Genomic DNA, 17,451 nt, shown 5'->3' with positions numbered 1-17,451 from the left:
TCCCCAGGTTGAAGGCATGGGATATGAAGGAGATTGTAAAGGCAAAGGATGCAGATCGTTTACCGGTACCAAATGGGGACTACGGTTGTCTTGGGGTGAGTTATATGATATATATAACGTTGCTGTGTTTTCCATTTGTCTAAAAGTGATGTCTTGAATTGAATTTGTTGAAGATTGATTTGCGTAACAGGAATTTGTTTTGAATAGGCATTAATCTTGAATTTAATAGTTATAAAATAAAATATTTGTAAATCCTGTTAATGTGGATTGATTTGTTGTAGTGTGTTGTTGTCGCGTATGGTGATACACAACATCCGAGGGCCACCAAGGATAGTGATGGTCCTGCTGAAGAGGTGAATTACTTAGCTGAGGTTCACACAGTTTGTTGGTGTTTGATTTTTGATAATAAGTTTTTACTTTCCATCTTTGATTTTAGGTTAATATTCCCGCAATTGAGAATGAGAATTTCAAGTTAAAACCCCGGAAGAAAGGAAATAGTGAGAGAAATCCAATGAAGATGAGGAAGTTGGCTAAGAAACGGGAAAAGCAACAACATACTGAGTTGGTGCGGGTGGAATTTGATATGCAAACTGAGGTGACCGTGAGGCAGCCTCAAATGGAAACCGTTAGGAGGATCCTCTAACACCGCGACATCCTTCTCCTTGTTCCCGGGCGCCTAAGGTAATTCCCTGCCCTCCTTCGCCACAGGTTACATCTCCATTGCCTGATCCATTTAAGTTTCAACCTACCATGTGTCATCCCTTCCCTCGCCCGCCCCAAGCAATGGAATCCCAACACACCCCTCCCCAACCATATCATGCCCAACAAACCCCTCCCCTGGTGAAAACAATGGAATCCCAACCAACCCCCCCTACGGCCCTTGCGTTTGATGCCCAACCAACCCCTACTCTGCCCCAACGGATGGATGGCCATCCAACCCCTCCTCCGCAACAAATTGTAGGCCTACCATCCCTTACTCTGCAACAAATGGAAGGCCTACCATCCCTTCCACAACAAATGGAAGGCCATCCAAAGCCTCCTCCGCCCCACAAAGTGGTGAATGATCGTGAACCTGTTGGCTCACCACTGCGTGAAGGTTTGTTTAATGGGAGTACGATATCTGTTGTATGCGGCCTGGAATCCCCTCCTGCCTTGTTGGATATTACTAGTGACAGTCGGATGGGTGGTCTCATTGCCTCCGGGGCCATATTATTTGAGAGGATTCGACCCAGACGTCGTCGTAAAAAGAGCATTACCTTTTCAGAAAGAGGGTGTGGGTGGGTGACTAGTGAAATAAAGAAATTCAGCTACAACCTAGTTGAGTTTGTCAACCACAACGGTGGTCTTCTTTCTGGACGGGGTGACTTTAAAGGAATGAGGTACTCAAATTATAATTCGTTATGCTACTTATTCCTTGCTTACACGTATTATAAGTTTGGGCTAACCGTATGTGTTTTTGTAGCCTTACCTTGATGATTAAATGTGGAGATGGGACCAACGTCGACATGAACCAGTGCAAAGGTCTTGCACAGTTAAATGGATGTGTTCACAAGCAGGTAAAGTGTGAATAAAGTATGTATTGTATTAGTCCGATCACATAAAATGTGTTTGGTGTTTACGAATTTTATGAATATGAAATAGTACTACTATCGAATTACCACGTAGTACTATCTCAAAACCAACGACCTCTGGGTGTACTGTCGTTAATTTAAACTGTACTATTCTGCCAAGAAATGGTACAAATTCATTAATGATATATGTAGGGTTGTCTACTAGTTATAGATAAGGGTCGTAATGGTAGTCTGTATGTTGATATAATTTTTTAAAAATTGTAGTATGTTGACACGGTATCGAGACTTTACAATTCTGCTTGGGCCGAGAAATACATAGGGAGAAGTTTGCGGTACATGATGAGCTCCGCGTTTTCTGTAAGTCCAATAGGGAAAACTTTAAATTATAACTTTGCCAATATGACCCACTCATTATTTATTTGGAGAAATTTGTATTCAGGACAAAGTCATGAAGTTTGCTCAAGACTCCCATGACGGTGTTAAGATGACTGATGTTGATCGCATCCGATTGTGTGATTGGATGACGAAGGAGAGGGAGAAGATAGCGGCCGCATGTACTAAAATTGGTGAAGGAAACCACACATCAGACGGGAATGTTGCGTCGCGAATATCTGAGGTAACATTGAATGATACTCACACTTATGTATCTGTAAAAAAATAGTTCGGGTGACGTTTGATATAAAAATGTGAGTTATGTAACACGTTTATACTAACTATTATAAAACAGTTGTTTATCCCAGTCCTTGAGAAGTTGGGACCCTTCACAAACCATTGGTGGTGTCTTGTTATATCTGCCGACCCTCCAACCGTATACATCATTGATTCTCTGATTACCAATCCAGTGGAGGAGCGCAAAAATGCAATTGATAAACTGGTAAATGAATGACGCATGTTTGGAGTGTTATTTTAACGTACACATGTTATTTCATTTAGGATAATATGTTGATGTGGTCGTTGTTTGTTTATCCAGCTAATTGGGGTTGACAAATTGTTATTCAATGGCGAAGATGAAGACACTTGGGGCCAGCTTCTTACATGGCGACGTACGCGGATGGATATAGAAATCCAGGAAGACAAGTAAAGTGACCTTATCTTGTGAAAATTGTTGGTGTGCGTTGTGGTTGTGTATTGTTTATAACCAAGTGTTGATATGTTTTCGTATTTCAGCCATAGTTGCGGTGTCCGGATGTTGCTCTCTATTAAGGAGTTTGCTGAAGGCTATGAGGGGCTCCGTATACCAGACATTGAATTAGCGCGTCGGCTCTTGCTCACCCAGGACATTCTTAGTCCTTATAATCTCGAGCGTGATCGTGTAAAACTTTTGGTGAACGGGACAACAAAGTCCGAAAATATCTAAATTATGTTTCTGGGTTTTGTTCTGGGGAGATGGATTATTGTTTGGATGTTAGATGTGGTCCAATTGGTCCAATAGGTTAGGAGGTTGTTGGGCCTTAATAAATGCTATATTATTTGTTCCTTGTAAGGTAGTTTGTAGTGGTCGTGTGAGTTTCTTAGTTAGGGGAATTTTTTTTTCATGTTGTTGTTTTCAGAAAATAAGGGCCCTTATTGGCCCATAAACCGTTGTTTGTGGCAATTATTTACAATGTCCTATAGGAATGTATTTGGGCCTGAACCCTTACAAAAAAGGGATTACCTAAATGGGATATAAAAATTTACTTATAAAGAAGAGATATATTTATTCACAAATGGGTAACGTTAGCGGCAAGTATCAACCGTAAGTACACGGACAACGCTTGGAAAGTATTCCCGAAATACGCGACGGTATAGTCGAGACTAATGACAATAGTACGTTTTTTCCTTAAACATTATTGAAAATGGTTATTAATGTATAATGTTTTCAAACGGGTTGGATCGGATCAGATCGGATTGAAAACTTAACGGATAGGATCTGGTCGGATATTTGATGCACGGGTTCATATCAGATCGGGTTGTAAACGGGTCGGATTGTAGTCGGGGTCGATTCGGATTGGAACATGACGGATTGTTAATGGGTTTAGCCGGGACTATAACGGGTTCGGATTCATATCGGTATAATCGAATAACAAGGGTCGGATTGAAACGGATTTAGCCGGGTAAACATCATATTCAGTTTTATATCTATTCGGGTTATTCGGTAGTGGGTTGGAATCCGAGTCGAGTCCCTTTGGTTTGAAATTATATAATTATAATATTGATGACTTAATTAGGGGACGAAAACGATAACTATCTTTTAAAGGTAATAATAATTTTAGATCAGTAATATAATTTATTGATTATATAGTATATAACTTAGTTTAATACTACATACTTTCCTGAAAGTTCTTTACGCCTTAAATCTACATCAATTACAAGTTTCATTTGAACTGAGCATATAAAGGGAGAATGAAGTACAAGTACACCGTATAACTAATAGTCATACGCTTAATTGGCAGTGCTACTTCATTGATGTTCTCTTATTGGTCGTGAACGGTTTGGGTTAAATGGGGTCGGATCGAAATGGGTTCGGATTAAACGGGTCCTGGGTTGAAACGGTTCGCATTAAACGGTACATGGACGAATAACGGATCGGGTTATACGGATTTTCCTCGGGTTGGAACGGATTCGGGTTCAAACGGATCGGATCATAAACGGCTCTTGGATTGCATGAGTTCGGAACGGATTCAGATTTGTCACAAAGTGGCCTGTTATCGGAATCACATCTTAATAGGATCAAAAATCACGGGTTAATTTGGATTGAATATAATCGGAACGGAACGGATTTCGGATCTTAGCTCGGGGGTTATAAACGGTTCGGATTCTTAACGGTCGGACAAACCCAACGGGTCGGATTGAGAATTTACACCTATTCGTAATCCTGATTATAACCTACACCTATTCGGATTGAGAATTTACACCTAATTATAACCTATTCTATTTTGATATTATTTTTTTACAATGTTTGTACATGTTTGTTTATACAACATACATAAAATTTCTTCTTAATATAACGAGTCAAATATGTATAAAAGTAAATTTTAAGCACCATACTTAACTCGTAATCCTTAACTAAGAAGTTATTCAAACTCATGTCTCTCTTCATTTCTCCAGAACTTCATACATTAATTCCATTTCATATTCATTTTAACACTATTACTTGATTAGACATTACAATGTCCTAAAGGGGTGTAAGGGTCCTTTATTCACATAGACTAGTAGTAGGGGTCAACTTAATAGTTGTGTAGGGGCCAAGTTCATAGGGTTCAAGTACATACTTTTTAAAAGAACTTGTAAAATAATTGCTGCTTTAAACCAATATTTCCATAAATGCCTAATTTTTTTGTTATAAATATAGGGTAAGTGTTTTCTTCAATTTCATTACTTGCGTTTCTCCTTCAAAGTTTGCACCCCTAGTGAAAATCTACAAAATAATGGCTTATCCTTTTTATCCAGCCTTTGATAGGGTACCATCCCCCATTGCCATCATATACAACGCCCCACTCCACAGAGAAATTGCAGAAGCCAACACCAATCTTTTCAAGTATTATTTGAATTAGTCCAAGGCGGGTATCCTTGAAGCGATACCCGCACATATTATTCGTAATATAATACGGAATGAAAACGTGAGTATAGAAGATTTTAAGGAGATGAGTATACTTAGTGATATATTTGAAATTGTCCCAGGTCATCTCCCCAACCTGTCTGACTTGTTTGGGTTGGATGAAGCTTTTAAGCTGTACATCTGGTGGGCTCTAGATAATCTTGATCTAATGCATTCAAGTAATTATCTCCCGGAGAATATCATGCATATGGTCGATCCGCGCCCAGTTCTAAACTGGGTCGGGCAACTGTACATGTTAGCTGCCCCAACTACAATCCAAATGGCATCTTACACCGATGCAGTCCATGTTATGGAAATGGATGTAGAAAAATCTCTTATATTTTTTGAAACATTTCGTGTAGATGATGTTGTACGTGCTCATGAGGTTTTCCTAAAGAGAGCCAATTCCATCGAGTACCCTGGCTATTTTAGTGTACCAGGCCCGTCTAGGTATGTGTGTTGGAATGTAAGGGGAATGGCTAGGGATTCATTTATCAAAAATTTTAGGAATATGTACTTAACTCATCGCCCAACCGTGGTTGTTATACTAGAATCCCGTCTATCCAGTGAAAATATTGAGGTTATTGTGACTCGGTTACCTGGTAGGTACATCTTTTCAACGTTTGGTCCTGTCGGCTTTGGCGGTGGGGTGGTTGTTTTATGGATGGATGTCGCGGTTAGTATTATTACTGGTTACCATAATCGTAGGGAGAACATGGTGGCTTAAAGTAATGGTAAACTAGGATGTCCCTTGTTGTATGACATGTTATTCGAGACCATGTTATTCATTTAAATTGTTTTATCTTTGCAGGGAATCACACCCAAAGTCTCGGCGAGACGTAGGTTATTCACAGAGGAGGAGCGGGCGGGTACATCTTCAAATGACCGCGAAAATCTAGATTAGTACTGAACTGGCTGCCTTAAAAGTTTACAAGTGTTTTGTGTAAACTCCTGTTTAGTCTCCCGTACCGGTCACTTAATAGCGCTACAATTTAAGAATTTCGTTCCACTATTATATAATAAAGTAATTTTCAGCATAATATTTTCTGATTTTTCAGAATAATATTTTCTTTCCACTATTATACATTAAAGTAATAATATTCAGATTTATTTTCATGAATTTCGTTCCACTATTATGTCAGAATAATATTTTTTGTTAATATGACGCAATTTTTGAACAACAAGATAAATATTAGATGATTAAGGGGACAATCACAATAACACTAGTAGGGAGTTACATTACAGTCTAAAGTTACACTAAAGTCCTCTGAAACATGGACTCACTTAACCTAAACAATAATATACCTTCAAACATGGAATTAATAAAACTAAATACTCAAATTTGACTTGAAACATGGACCTAGTAAAACTTGTAACATGTAACTAATTAACCAAAGACGCAAGTTAGGGATAAAGGAGGACCTTATTAGGACTAATTTGGTCACAACAAGATGCGTTACAATCTCATTCCATCGATAATGGGCCAATGTAATTATAATTCAGTGGTAATTATAATTACTTGGGTCCAAAATGGTGGGAAAGTACCAAACTTGTAATTAATATATAAAGGCGTACAAAATGGACTTGTTAACAATATTCGCACTGTGAACAGTGTGAATATCAGTTAACATTTTTCCTTGGTGCATAAATTGGATGTCTTTGGGGCGTACACCCATTGCATGAGCATACGCTTCGTAGACAATTTCCAATTTGTCAGTTACTAAAGCCTCAACCGGGAAATCGTTAGGAGTGTTGTACACTGGACGGATTATAAATCTTTTGATATAAGTGTTGACATTCATTCCATCCACCTGCACAAACCAAGAATTCTGTTAGTAGTGACTAGTGTGACATTGTAGTTATTAAAAATATTAGACCACGGTGAGGATTAGTAATGAAAACCTACGAGTCCGACGACGGTGAACACCTCCCCGTTCTTAATTTCGAGTTCTCTAACGGTGACATGGATTATTGGGAATTTTAAAAGACGCCTACGTATGGAAATATCCTGGGCGGGATAACCAATGCGAGCGGCGTAATCATTATACACCCTAATCATGGTTTCATTTGGATGGAGTACATATTGGACGCCTGGATCGGTCTCTGACTCACTCCTTACCAAAATAGTGACCATGTCTAGGGGTAGTGTGGGTGGTGAAAAGGGTATTGGCGGGTATGGGAAATTTGGAGCGAAAGGTGCTCGCAGACCCCAATAGGTAGGGTCACGGAGACCATATAGTGTCCGAAAGGAGGAACTTGATGAGGTGGATGAGTTACCATTAGTGGACGAGCTAAAGGGGATGGAGGATGATGAAATAGATATTGATGTGTCTGTGGTGTTGCCAGAAGAAATGAATATGTCGGCAGTGTCCGACGAGGAAGAAGAAGAGTATGCTGGCAAAATGGAAGGAGGATTGGAGGACAAGGTATAGTCATAGGAGACAGACATTTTCTTAGGTATTAAAATAATAGCCTAGATTAATACTAATGGAGTTGACAACCACTAAGAGAGTCTGAAGAATGGTGTGGGTTTCCCTACAGATGCAATCCCTTTTATAATGATGAAGGCAAAACCCTAATGGTCCAACCTATATTTGGCGCCAAAATACTTTAACATAGTACCTAGTTGGCGCCAAGATATTGTTACAATATGGACTCCATTAATAATTGCCTCCATATGCCTCTAAGAAATCATTATAGTTATGATCCATGTTTATTTAGAATTAATATTAGGGTTCAGGTGCCTGTAATTTTTAGTTTTAAAGGTGGATTCATATCATCCTACAAAGTTCCTACTCCCTCCGTCACGGAACAATCGACCGGGTTTCACCGGCAAAGAGTTAAAGGGACTTGAATTGACTAATTTAATTTAATAGGTACTAGTTGATAGTGAGGTATTCTTTTAATGTAGTTAGTTAGTGGGAAATGTGTAAAAGGGTAATGAGGAGAGTAATTGTTGAAAAAAGGAGAGGGAGGTAATGAGGAAAGTGGTTTTCTTTCATTTCAAATGGAAAAGGGTGTTTGAACCTTGGAGGTACTCGTGGAAAATTATGTTTCACCCCTTACCCAACCAAACAACGTACAATGGTTAAAAAGGGGACAATCGTTTTCCATGAATACGTTTTACGCCCTATCAAACGGTACTCTGATATTTTGTCAGAAAAATTAATAACTTAGTACCATGAATTAATGACTATAACTTATTGCGTAATCAACATTAGCGCTATGCCTTAAAATTTATCTTATTGCTTAATCAACATTAGCGCAAAACAAAAAATGGACTTGTGACGATTCAAAAGTGAACACTAAGAACTCCATAGCCCATACCCATATTTTAATTTAGTTAGTAAGTGAAGCCCTCCATCATGTTTACATTTATTGAAAGACATAAAATGTTATCTAACTGACATCATCAATACATATTTGACTCCAATATATCCATTGGGGAGTTTTGTCTATAAAGGAGTGCAGTGATGTACATTATCCCATTCAATCCATTCCCCTTGAGTCTTTGTCACAACTGCAATCTCTATTTTTAAACTCAAATGGAAAATCTCAGCAACAAATCCACAAATTCTTCCAACAACAATGGGGTGAGTAACAGGCGGTTTATATGTAATTGTAACGATGTTGCCGTTATAAGAACGACAAAGAGCGGAGTTAACGCTGGCAAGCAGTTCTTCGGTTGTCCTAATTGGCCCGTAAGTATTTAAAATTATATTATTATGCAGTATGACCTAAGAAACATGTTTTAACAACTACAATTTATATTTTGATTTAATTTACTAATAGGGTCCAAGTGCTTGTAAATTTTTTGAGTGGGTTTCGGCTGATTCATGCTCCAAGATGGGTCCTTTGTTTGGTGATTTTCACATTAAAATCCTTGAAAAAGACACTGAAATAGCTGAGTTGGAGTTCAAGAATCAAATCCTGGAGGAAAAGCTCAAAAGAATACAAACCAAGAAGGAATGCGTGGAAGAGGAATTGCAGGAGATAAAAAACGAGCTTTGTCATACGCGAATCGAGTTACTCAATTGCGGCCGATCTGAGAAAAATCTTGCCATGATGTTGTTATTTTCATGGATAATGTTTGGAGTACTAGCTTTGTTAATGAGGTAGAAAGTACTTTGCAAATATCTTTCACTAGTCTACTAGCATGTCCTTAATTAATTAATGAAAGTGAAAGCGTCTTCAATACGTATGTTACCCGTAAAATAGGGATTAGTCCCTGATTTCGAATAATGATGAGTGATAAATGTTATTTGTGTACACGTTAACAATTGGGCAAGGCATTAATTCAATTAATTAAGTTGCAGACTTTTACGTTCATTCCATACTATATTTAAAACGTCCATAATATTTCGTTTACAAGACAGGTCGTAATTAAAGTTACATAATTAATTACCAAACTATTTGAACTTGTAAAAACCCCACACTCATTACATTTCTGGGAAGTTGCCATACCCAATTGAACCAGTTGTGGTGATAGGGATAGCCACACGCCCCCCCAGGTGAAATGACCTCAAAATATGTCTTTTAAAATTATGTCTCACGTACACGTCATTTCATTAGGTCTTCAAGGCAAATGGGCTACTTCTTTCCAATGGGGCCCAAATGGGAGATATCCCCTATTTTGAAGCATGGAAAATGGAGATGTAACATATAGTAGTCCTAAATGAGTGGACAATGGTCTCCACTACCATATATTTAAAGGGCTATAATTATGTTTAAAGGGCTATAATTTATCAGTGTTATCCCCTAATACTAATGTACCACTTGTCCGGAATGTGTGGGGTAAAATTAAAATGTAATTTTACAATAAGTAAAGAAGTGACGCTTCGTAATAGGAATTTTTGTATGAGGCCCTTTATTATAATGGAGTAAATAAATACCGCTTATTTCGTTATTATAATGAATGAATTAAATACCGATTATAATGAATTTAATGAAGTAATTAAATACCGATTATATTGAATTTATTGAATTACTTTAAGTATTAAACATAAATATGCCAAGTATTATACATAGGAATAATGTTGCTGTCGAATGCTGTGTTGTTCGTTTAATGTTTTACTTAAAGTTAACGACTCCTTTAGGTGATACTATTTGGAACTATTTTCACTGGAACTATTGCAAATTTATGAAGGATGAAAGTTGTCAATAGGGTGTTGGGTTTATTTTTTTAATATCCAATTACAACTTGATGTTCAAGCAAGTAAAATGTAATTGTGTCACATACAGTATCCTTGCAGGAGTAGTGCAATTGGAAGGTATTAGGTGATACTATTTGGAACTATTTTCACTGGAGTACTAGTAGTAGATTGAATGACACAAAGATAGCAACGTTTGCAGTCATGGGGCCCAGTTTCTTCCTTGAGCCATGCACTTCTAATTTGATGTCTGACAAATGTATATGGTAATTATTTAGGATGACTAATATTCCTTTTTTTCCTTAGCGTTGCATTCCACCAATGACGTATCCAAAACCTTAATTTAGGACCCAATACCCCACCTAGACCTGTCAAAAAAGGTCATCTGGTCGGGTTTGGGTCGGGTCATCCCGGGTCTCGGGTCATGATCAGGTTGGGTCGTGTAGGGTCAATATTCCATCCGGGTTGATTTCGGGTTCGGTCGGGTTGATTTCGGGTTCGGTCGGTCGCTTTCAGGTTGGGTCTTATCGGGTCGGGTTTAAGTCGCTTTGTAGCAGCTAATTTCGGGTTCGGGTCTTATCGAGTCGGGTTTAAGTCGGTTTGCAACACAATTATTTTTGGGTCCGGGTCTTAGTTTGGATCGGATAATAATCAAATCAATTAGAATTCAGGTCCGGGTTTTAGTTTGGATCGGATAATAATCAAAGCAAATAGAATTCGGGTCAGGGTCGGTTACGGGTTCGGTCGGTTCAGGTCGGGTTTTCAGGTCGGGTCACTTTTTGACAGCTCTAACCCCACCAAATCCTTCGAATGTTGTAAGGCCCACTAAAGCCAGACCCACTTCAATTTCATGCTAAACCATTTCAAAAATAAGGAATATATTTAATTAGTTATTGCTTGTGGATGACGTGTAATTAATTAATGTTTACGCTACTCAGTTAATCACCCCTAAACAATCGGATTTGGTTCAAAATAAACGGATACGTGGTTACGAGTTTCGCCCGACTGTAACCGGTTCGGATTGATATATGTTCATATTCATCATGTCTAGGGAAGACATATATAGAAGTGAACAAGTAAAGGTTGGAGAAAATGATACCACAAAGTCACAAACTAAAAGATATGAAAATATAAGGGTCAATACGTTACTATAAGATAACATAATGGTGAGTAAACTAATATATAAAAAAGATATGGGTGAATATGTTCAAATGATATAAAAGGCCAAAATACAATGATAATTAAGATTAGATAACATGAAATACGTTCATGACCAAACCGCTAACTTAAAATGACTAATTAAAAGATTTTGATTTTTTATGAACTATAATATTGTTATGTTTTCATACCCTTACTCGTAAGTAAGTCGTAAAGGATCAATTGGAAAGTCACATAAAAAAATAACCATTCTGAAGCCCGATGCGCATAAGAAATAAGGATTGGTTGTCCGTCTCATGATTACTTTATTTGAATACACTGTAGGATAGGGTTGAGACTGATGAAGGTAGTACATGGGAAGACAAGTGATAGTGATGGTTAGCAACAGGTAGACCAATATGTATGAAGAAGCATTTAATGTGTGAGATAACTTGTAACATGTACTGACAACTTAAGGGGAGTGAATAGTCTCCCACTCTCCCCATAGTCCTCAATCGCCATTGGTGGAGGTGTAAAAAGGAAATAAGGTGAGCTTAATAGGTAAGCTTTATTAGGAACTAGGGGGCAAAGTAATATTTTGTGCAAAATTGGTAAGCCTAATTGTTTTGAAAAAAAATTCGTTTCACTTTAATTGATTTAGAAACGTATAACTAACGGTAATTTATAACAATATTTGATATTTTAGTGGAGGTCCAAAAAAATTGTTATAAAGGATCGACAATACATAGGAAATGGTGAATAAAAAATATGTTTGTCAAAAGGTCGCCTAAGATTTGTAATGAAGCCTATAACAATTTATAAATGTAATTCTCTAAATGAACCTTTAATTTCAAATTTTATTTTGGGATTGATTTGGAATCAAGAATACAATTTGAATTTTTTTACAAAAAAATATTAGTTACGTTACACATGTAATATGGACGGGGCCCGGACACCTTATTTCCCCTAAAAGAGTTTCAGGAGAGCCGTAATATATCAGGACCGGGCCTCGACATCGGGTAGTTAGTGTAATGGGTTCTAGTCAACCTAATATATGACTGGTGACGTTTTGGTCAGCTTATTTTGGGACCGGGTCATGCATTACCGGGTCGAAACAGTGTAAAATGATGGATCTCTTGGGGTCCCGGATGTTATCTTTTAACTTCATTCCGGGGATGTCAATTAGCCGATAGCCGATACACTCGCGATCAATTCGTGACCAAGCTCGGTAAAAGCTGCGTCAAAATTCGTCCTTTAGGTAAACAATCGGGCATAATTAATAAATGATACTAGCTAGTACAACCTATTGTCAAATTTCTCTTACTAATATGTTCTTTTAAATTTGATATCGTTTGTTTTTTAAGCTTAGTTTGCTAATACCAGCTAACTACATTTCAATAACACACGAATTAAGACTCCAATAGAAGTGATTGGTGACGGTAAGAATTCCCTCAAAAACATTATTTAAGAAAATGTATTTCCAATGTACAATAACTTGTACAAGGACATCAAGTCTGCACACCTATATGTCTTGAAAACCCAACCACCCCACTCAATCTCCTTAAAAACACCACCTCCCCACCCCCCAGTTACCGTCCCCAACCACAAACACTATTTACCCAACCACAAACACTATTTCAACACTATTTCAAATCGGAATTAATGGCATTTTCCGGCAGGAACTCCACCATGCACTCCTCCACTGTGGGACACACTGAACCAGCCCTCATCGAACCATACCCCCTTTTCATGGAACCGGACCTTGGGTTCCTAGACGAAGAATACCCACCGCCAATCCACACGGCTGTTCCACCTAGTCATCAAGAACACATGCATGCAACCCAAGAGGCGTTTTCGGACCTCCGATCGACAAATCAGGGCCCACCACCTCTGACGTCGTGGTCGCCACTTACTCCGCATCCCCCAACTCAGGTACCTCCCCTGCCACCGTGGCCCATTAAAATCAAGCTGATGAGTGAGGAGGAAGGTGACACAGGAGTGATCTACATGTTGTTTCCAACTGATCCTTTTAATCTAGTTTACGGGGAGTATGCAAGGCGATTGGGTGCTAATGCAAATCAAATTGCTGTTTACCGCCTCAATGGGTCGGTGGTTCCATCGGGTCTGTTGACTTGCCAACTGAACCTCCACGACGGACAGACCTTGGTGGTACGAGGCCTTGTAAGAACTATTAAAACCCATTTCTCCTAAATTTTTAATTGAATTTTTGATTTGTGTGGTTGCATGCATGTCTAATTAAATTCTGTATACGACAATTAATAAGTTGTTTTGGTGGAATAATAGTAACATTAGTTTAATTCCATCATTGGTTTAGGCGAATTAAGGTTTATTTTAGAGGGGTGGGTATAATATTCGAATGAAGGTAATTTTTTTGTGTGGTTTATTAATGGGTATTAAAGTTGGGTTTTTGTGTTAATTTGGTTCGTGGATGTGATGTTAATTTCTCAAACGTAAAGTGATTTTGTTTATTTGTTATTCTGTGGGATATTTAATGGGTGGAAACAAAACTTGTTTAAATGTTTAAATGGTTGGAAATTAATTCGCAGTAATATATTTTAAGATTATCGTTTGCTACACTTAACTTTAAATTGTCGTTTGCTACATACTTAAACACTTAACTTATCTCATATATGTATAATGTTTAATTAGGTTCAGGGCTTGAATGTAAATACTCACATGTGTACCTTTTTCGTGAGGGCCATGGTGGATTGGTATCCAGGTTGGTTTGTGAAAGCCGCGTTCAACGCACCTCTTTGGACTGTATTTTACGATTGGGCTATCCTACTTGGTGTGCAGCCTGCCATGGTTAAGATGTTCCGGAACTTTTACCAGCTAGACAAGAACCTCACGATACGTGGGGCAGGTATTCAGAATTGGTGTACGTTGTTTGCATGTCTCGAACAAGATTGATAGGCTTGGTGAGGGTGGATTGAATGGGATGCACCTCTTTTGCAAAACATATTTTGGTTTTTGGTTAAAGATCTAAAAAGTCAACCTACTTCACCCCTATTGGTGTTTTGCACCAATTAAATATTTTGGACTACAATCGGAAGACGGGGTTCAGTTGATGTTCTATGGCGACGCATACAACTTGAAATTGATATGATTTGCAACTTTACTTTGCAATTGCCATGGATCCTTTTGTTTAGCAACACCTTTTGGTTAACAACACCTTTTGTTTAACAACACCTTTCATTTGTAAAACTAGTGGTTTACATGTATTAAGTATGAGTAAAACATCATACTTCATAAATGAAAATTATTTTGATGGTTTTTAGTAAACTGATTTATATGTATTGATTATGATTAAGCAACCATGACGTATGTTAATGTGTTGTAAGACTTTGTGTGACGTGGTTTCATTATTAGAGTTTTCCCGTTGTTAACAAGTACGCTGATTTCACAATAATGCGAATGAATAAGTCTCGACTAAAAAGTAACAACTAGTAACAACTAGATAAAAATAAATCTTAATACATCATCATATACATTTAGGTGTGTGATAAATTATATCTAGATAGAAGGTTAAAATAGGTCACAATTAAAGATGGAGTATAAATATATTCATAATATTAAAAACGTTTATGCATAACGCACTCATATACTTTTTATTAGTATATACTCCCTCTTGTTTTTTCGCATCATGTTTTATTTAGTCCCATAACAGAAATTGATTTATTGTCTTATCTTGTATTAAATACTCAGCACTTACCCCGTATACATACACTCGGAACAATTTAAAAACAATGTTGCTTTAATTGTTCCATCTTAGCGTCTTAGGTCTTTACTCTCGACTCACTTCTTGCTAATGGCAATATGTATAGAGATAATTACTAAAAATGATTTGTTATAATAATTTAATAATGATCTGTATCAAAAAGCGATGTAAGTGTATTTGTTTGATCCCATAGAGATATTGAGATATACTACATTTGAATTACACAATCTTTATCTATTCTTTACCTTTATCTTTCTTACGGGATATTCTTTACCTTTATCTTTGTTACGGGATATTCTTTACCTTTATCTTTATTACGGGATATTCTTTACCTTTATCTTTGTTACGGGATATTCTTTACCTTTATCTTTCTTACGGGATATTCTAATTATTATTTTCATCTTTTTATGTAATTTAAAATAATATAATAATGATTTTGTAAGATAATAGTAATATCTTACGTGGACACTCTCATTGATCTTGAAAAACCCCCCCATAAAATAGAGTGTTTGGTAATTTATACGGCCTACGTATACGGCCTACGTGTGAAAGAAGACTTATACGAATACATCAAGTACATAGTTCCTCTGTTCCAAAAAATAAATGGAGATTGTTGAACTTCCTCTGTTCCAAACAAACTAAACCTAGAGATTGTTGAAGAAATACCAATATCCAGGAACAAACCCTAAACCCTAAACCCTAAACCCTAAAACCAATGTCCAGGAACAAACCCTAAACCCTTAACCCTAAACCCTAAACCCTAAACCCTAAACCCCATACCCTATGACACTAAAGACAAAAAAACATTTTTATTCTGTTCCTTTTAACAAAAGATATATGTATGTACCACTATTTTTGGATTGTGTAGTGGGGACCGTATAAATGGGCATGTTGCCTTGGGTTTTGTTGGATTTAATCCAATCATTACATCAAGGCCCAATAGTAGAGTGTTTTCGTCACTTATATTACTATAAGTGGATGAATTTGGATTGGGTTCCAATAATATGATATAATATTACTACTTTGGAATACTTTGGAATTGAATAATGTAGGCTTTTATATTAAATAACTAAATTCCTATGCATCCCTGATATTTATAACAATGAATTAAAGCATTAAAAACAACACTCTACATACTTGGTTTACCACCTACCAAAACAGATAAGTTATTACATAATTTATTGCATCATTTAGTGTAACCAACCACTTTAGGTTATCATCCTCTTCCTTTATAAGTTAGAACTTCTACCATCTCCTACTACCCTGAACATTCCTAAACGTATACATAAATTTTATGGCTTGTTCACACACAATATTGTCTCCAAACAACAACAACGTTGTGGACATTCCAATCGACCCACTTTTCAAGCCACACAAAAAAACCTACCTTACCATAAAGCTCCGTAGTTTGGATCATGCAGATCCAGGTGTTGAGTATAGCCTACTGCCAACCGATTACCTCGGGTGGGTTCGGGATGATTATAAGGCTCGCTTAGGATACAACAGGGACCATTCCGCCATTTGTTTGTACCGGGAATATGCTCAAAGTCTTCACTATGACAAAACCGCAGGAGATAATAACATCAAAGATGGTGAGGTTACCATTGTTCTAGCTATGGTAAGTCCATCAAGCGTTCTTACTTGTAGTTCAAGGGTTTGGTTATCATAATGGATGCAATCTGATATAAAAGATTTTTTTACTTATCATTGTGACTAATTGTTAAAATTGCACGCAAAGATATAAATCAAAAGACATCTTAACTTTGTTAAAATTGCATGCATTGGATGTTAAAGATATGTGTTTTATGTTAAAGAAATGTGTTTTGATCATCTCCTTGTTGACTTTTGTAGTATCCGGAAATTAATACGGACACCAGGGTGGTGAGGTTCGACATTTTACAAGACACCATGTTCGAGACTAGGTTATATGCAACTAGACAAAAACGGACCACACCAGTGTCAGCCCTTTACCTTGAATGGGCAAACTACATAAGGGTGAATGAAGCTAGGGTCATGTTGTATAATTCCGAAGAGTTCGGTGAACTTGTCCTCATTCCGGACGACATAACCATTGAAATGGCGGGAATAACTAACCATTCCGTGATTAGGGCTATGACCTTATCATAGGGGTTCAGTAAGACGTAGTAATAATGTAATGGGCCCAAAAAAAGGTTTTTAAGGTCTTACTTCCATTAAGAAGTAGTAATTATTTGTAATAGAGTTACGTAATGTAATGGGCCCAATTATTGGGTTTTAGGGGATTACTTAGTTAGAAGG

General features: G+C 37.4%; 1 protein-coding gene across 1 annotated transcript; it reads left to right on the top strand.

Moving 5' to 3' along the window:
* The first annotated feature begins 442 nt into the window (after positions 1-442).
* LOC130467518 (uncharacterized) lies at positions 443-1,665 on the top strand. Its single transcript, XM_056836043.1, has 3 exons — positions 443-1,379; positions 1,463-1,556; positions 1,642-1,665. The coding sequence occupies exons 1-3, from the start codon at positions 751-753 to the stop codon at positions 1,663-1,665; spliced, it is 747 nt and encodes a 248-aa protein (XP_056692021.1). The 5' UTR covers positions 443-750.
* Positions 1,666-17,451: the final 15,786 nt, after the last annotated feature.

The sequence above is a fragment of the Spinacia oleracea genome, chromosome 2 (assembly GCF_020520425.1).
Source record: "Spinacia oleracea cultivar Varoflay chromosome 2, BTI_SOV_V1, whole genome shotgun sequence".
Lineage (NCBI taxonomy): Eukaryota > Viridiplantae > Streptophyta > Magnoliopsida > Caryophyllales > Amaranthaceae > Spinacia > Spinacia oleracea.
This window is presented reverse-complemented; position numbering and strand designations above follow the sequence as displayed.

Excerpts from the sequence above, each read along its gene's own strand:
- LOC130467518 (XM_056836043.1), top strand. The coding sequence starts at position 751 with ATGTGTCATCCCTTCCCTCGCCCGCCCCAAGCAATGGAATCCCAACAC. Across the intron at positions 1,380-1,462 it reads GGTGACTTTAAAGGAATGAG|CCTTACCTTGATGATTAAAT; the intron begins GTACTCAAATTA and ends GTGTTTTTGTAG. Across the intron at positions 1,557-1,641 it reads ATGGATGTGTTCACAAGCAG|TACTACTATCGAATTACCAC; the intron begins GTAAAGTGTGAA and ends AATATGAAATAG.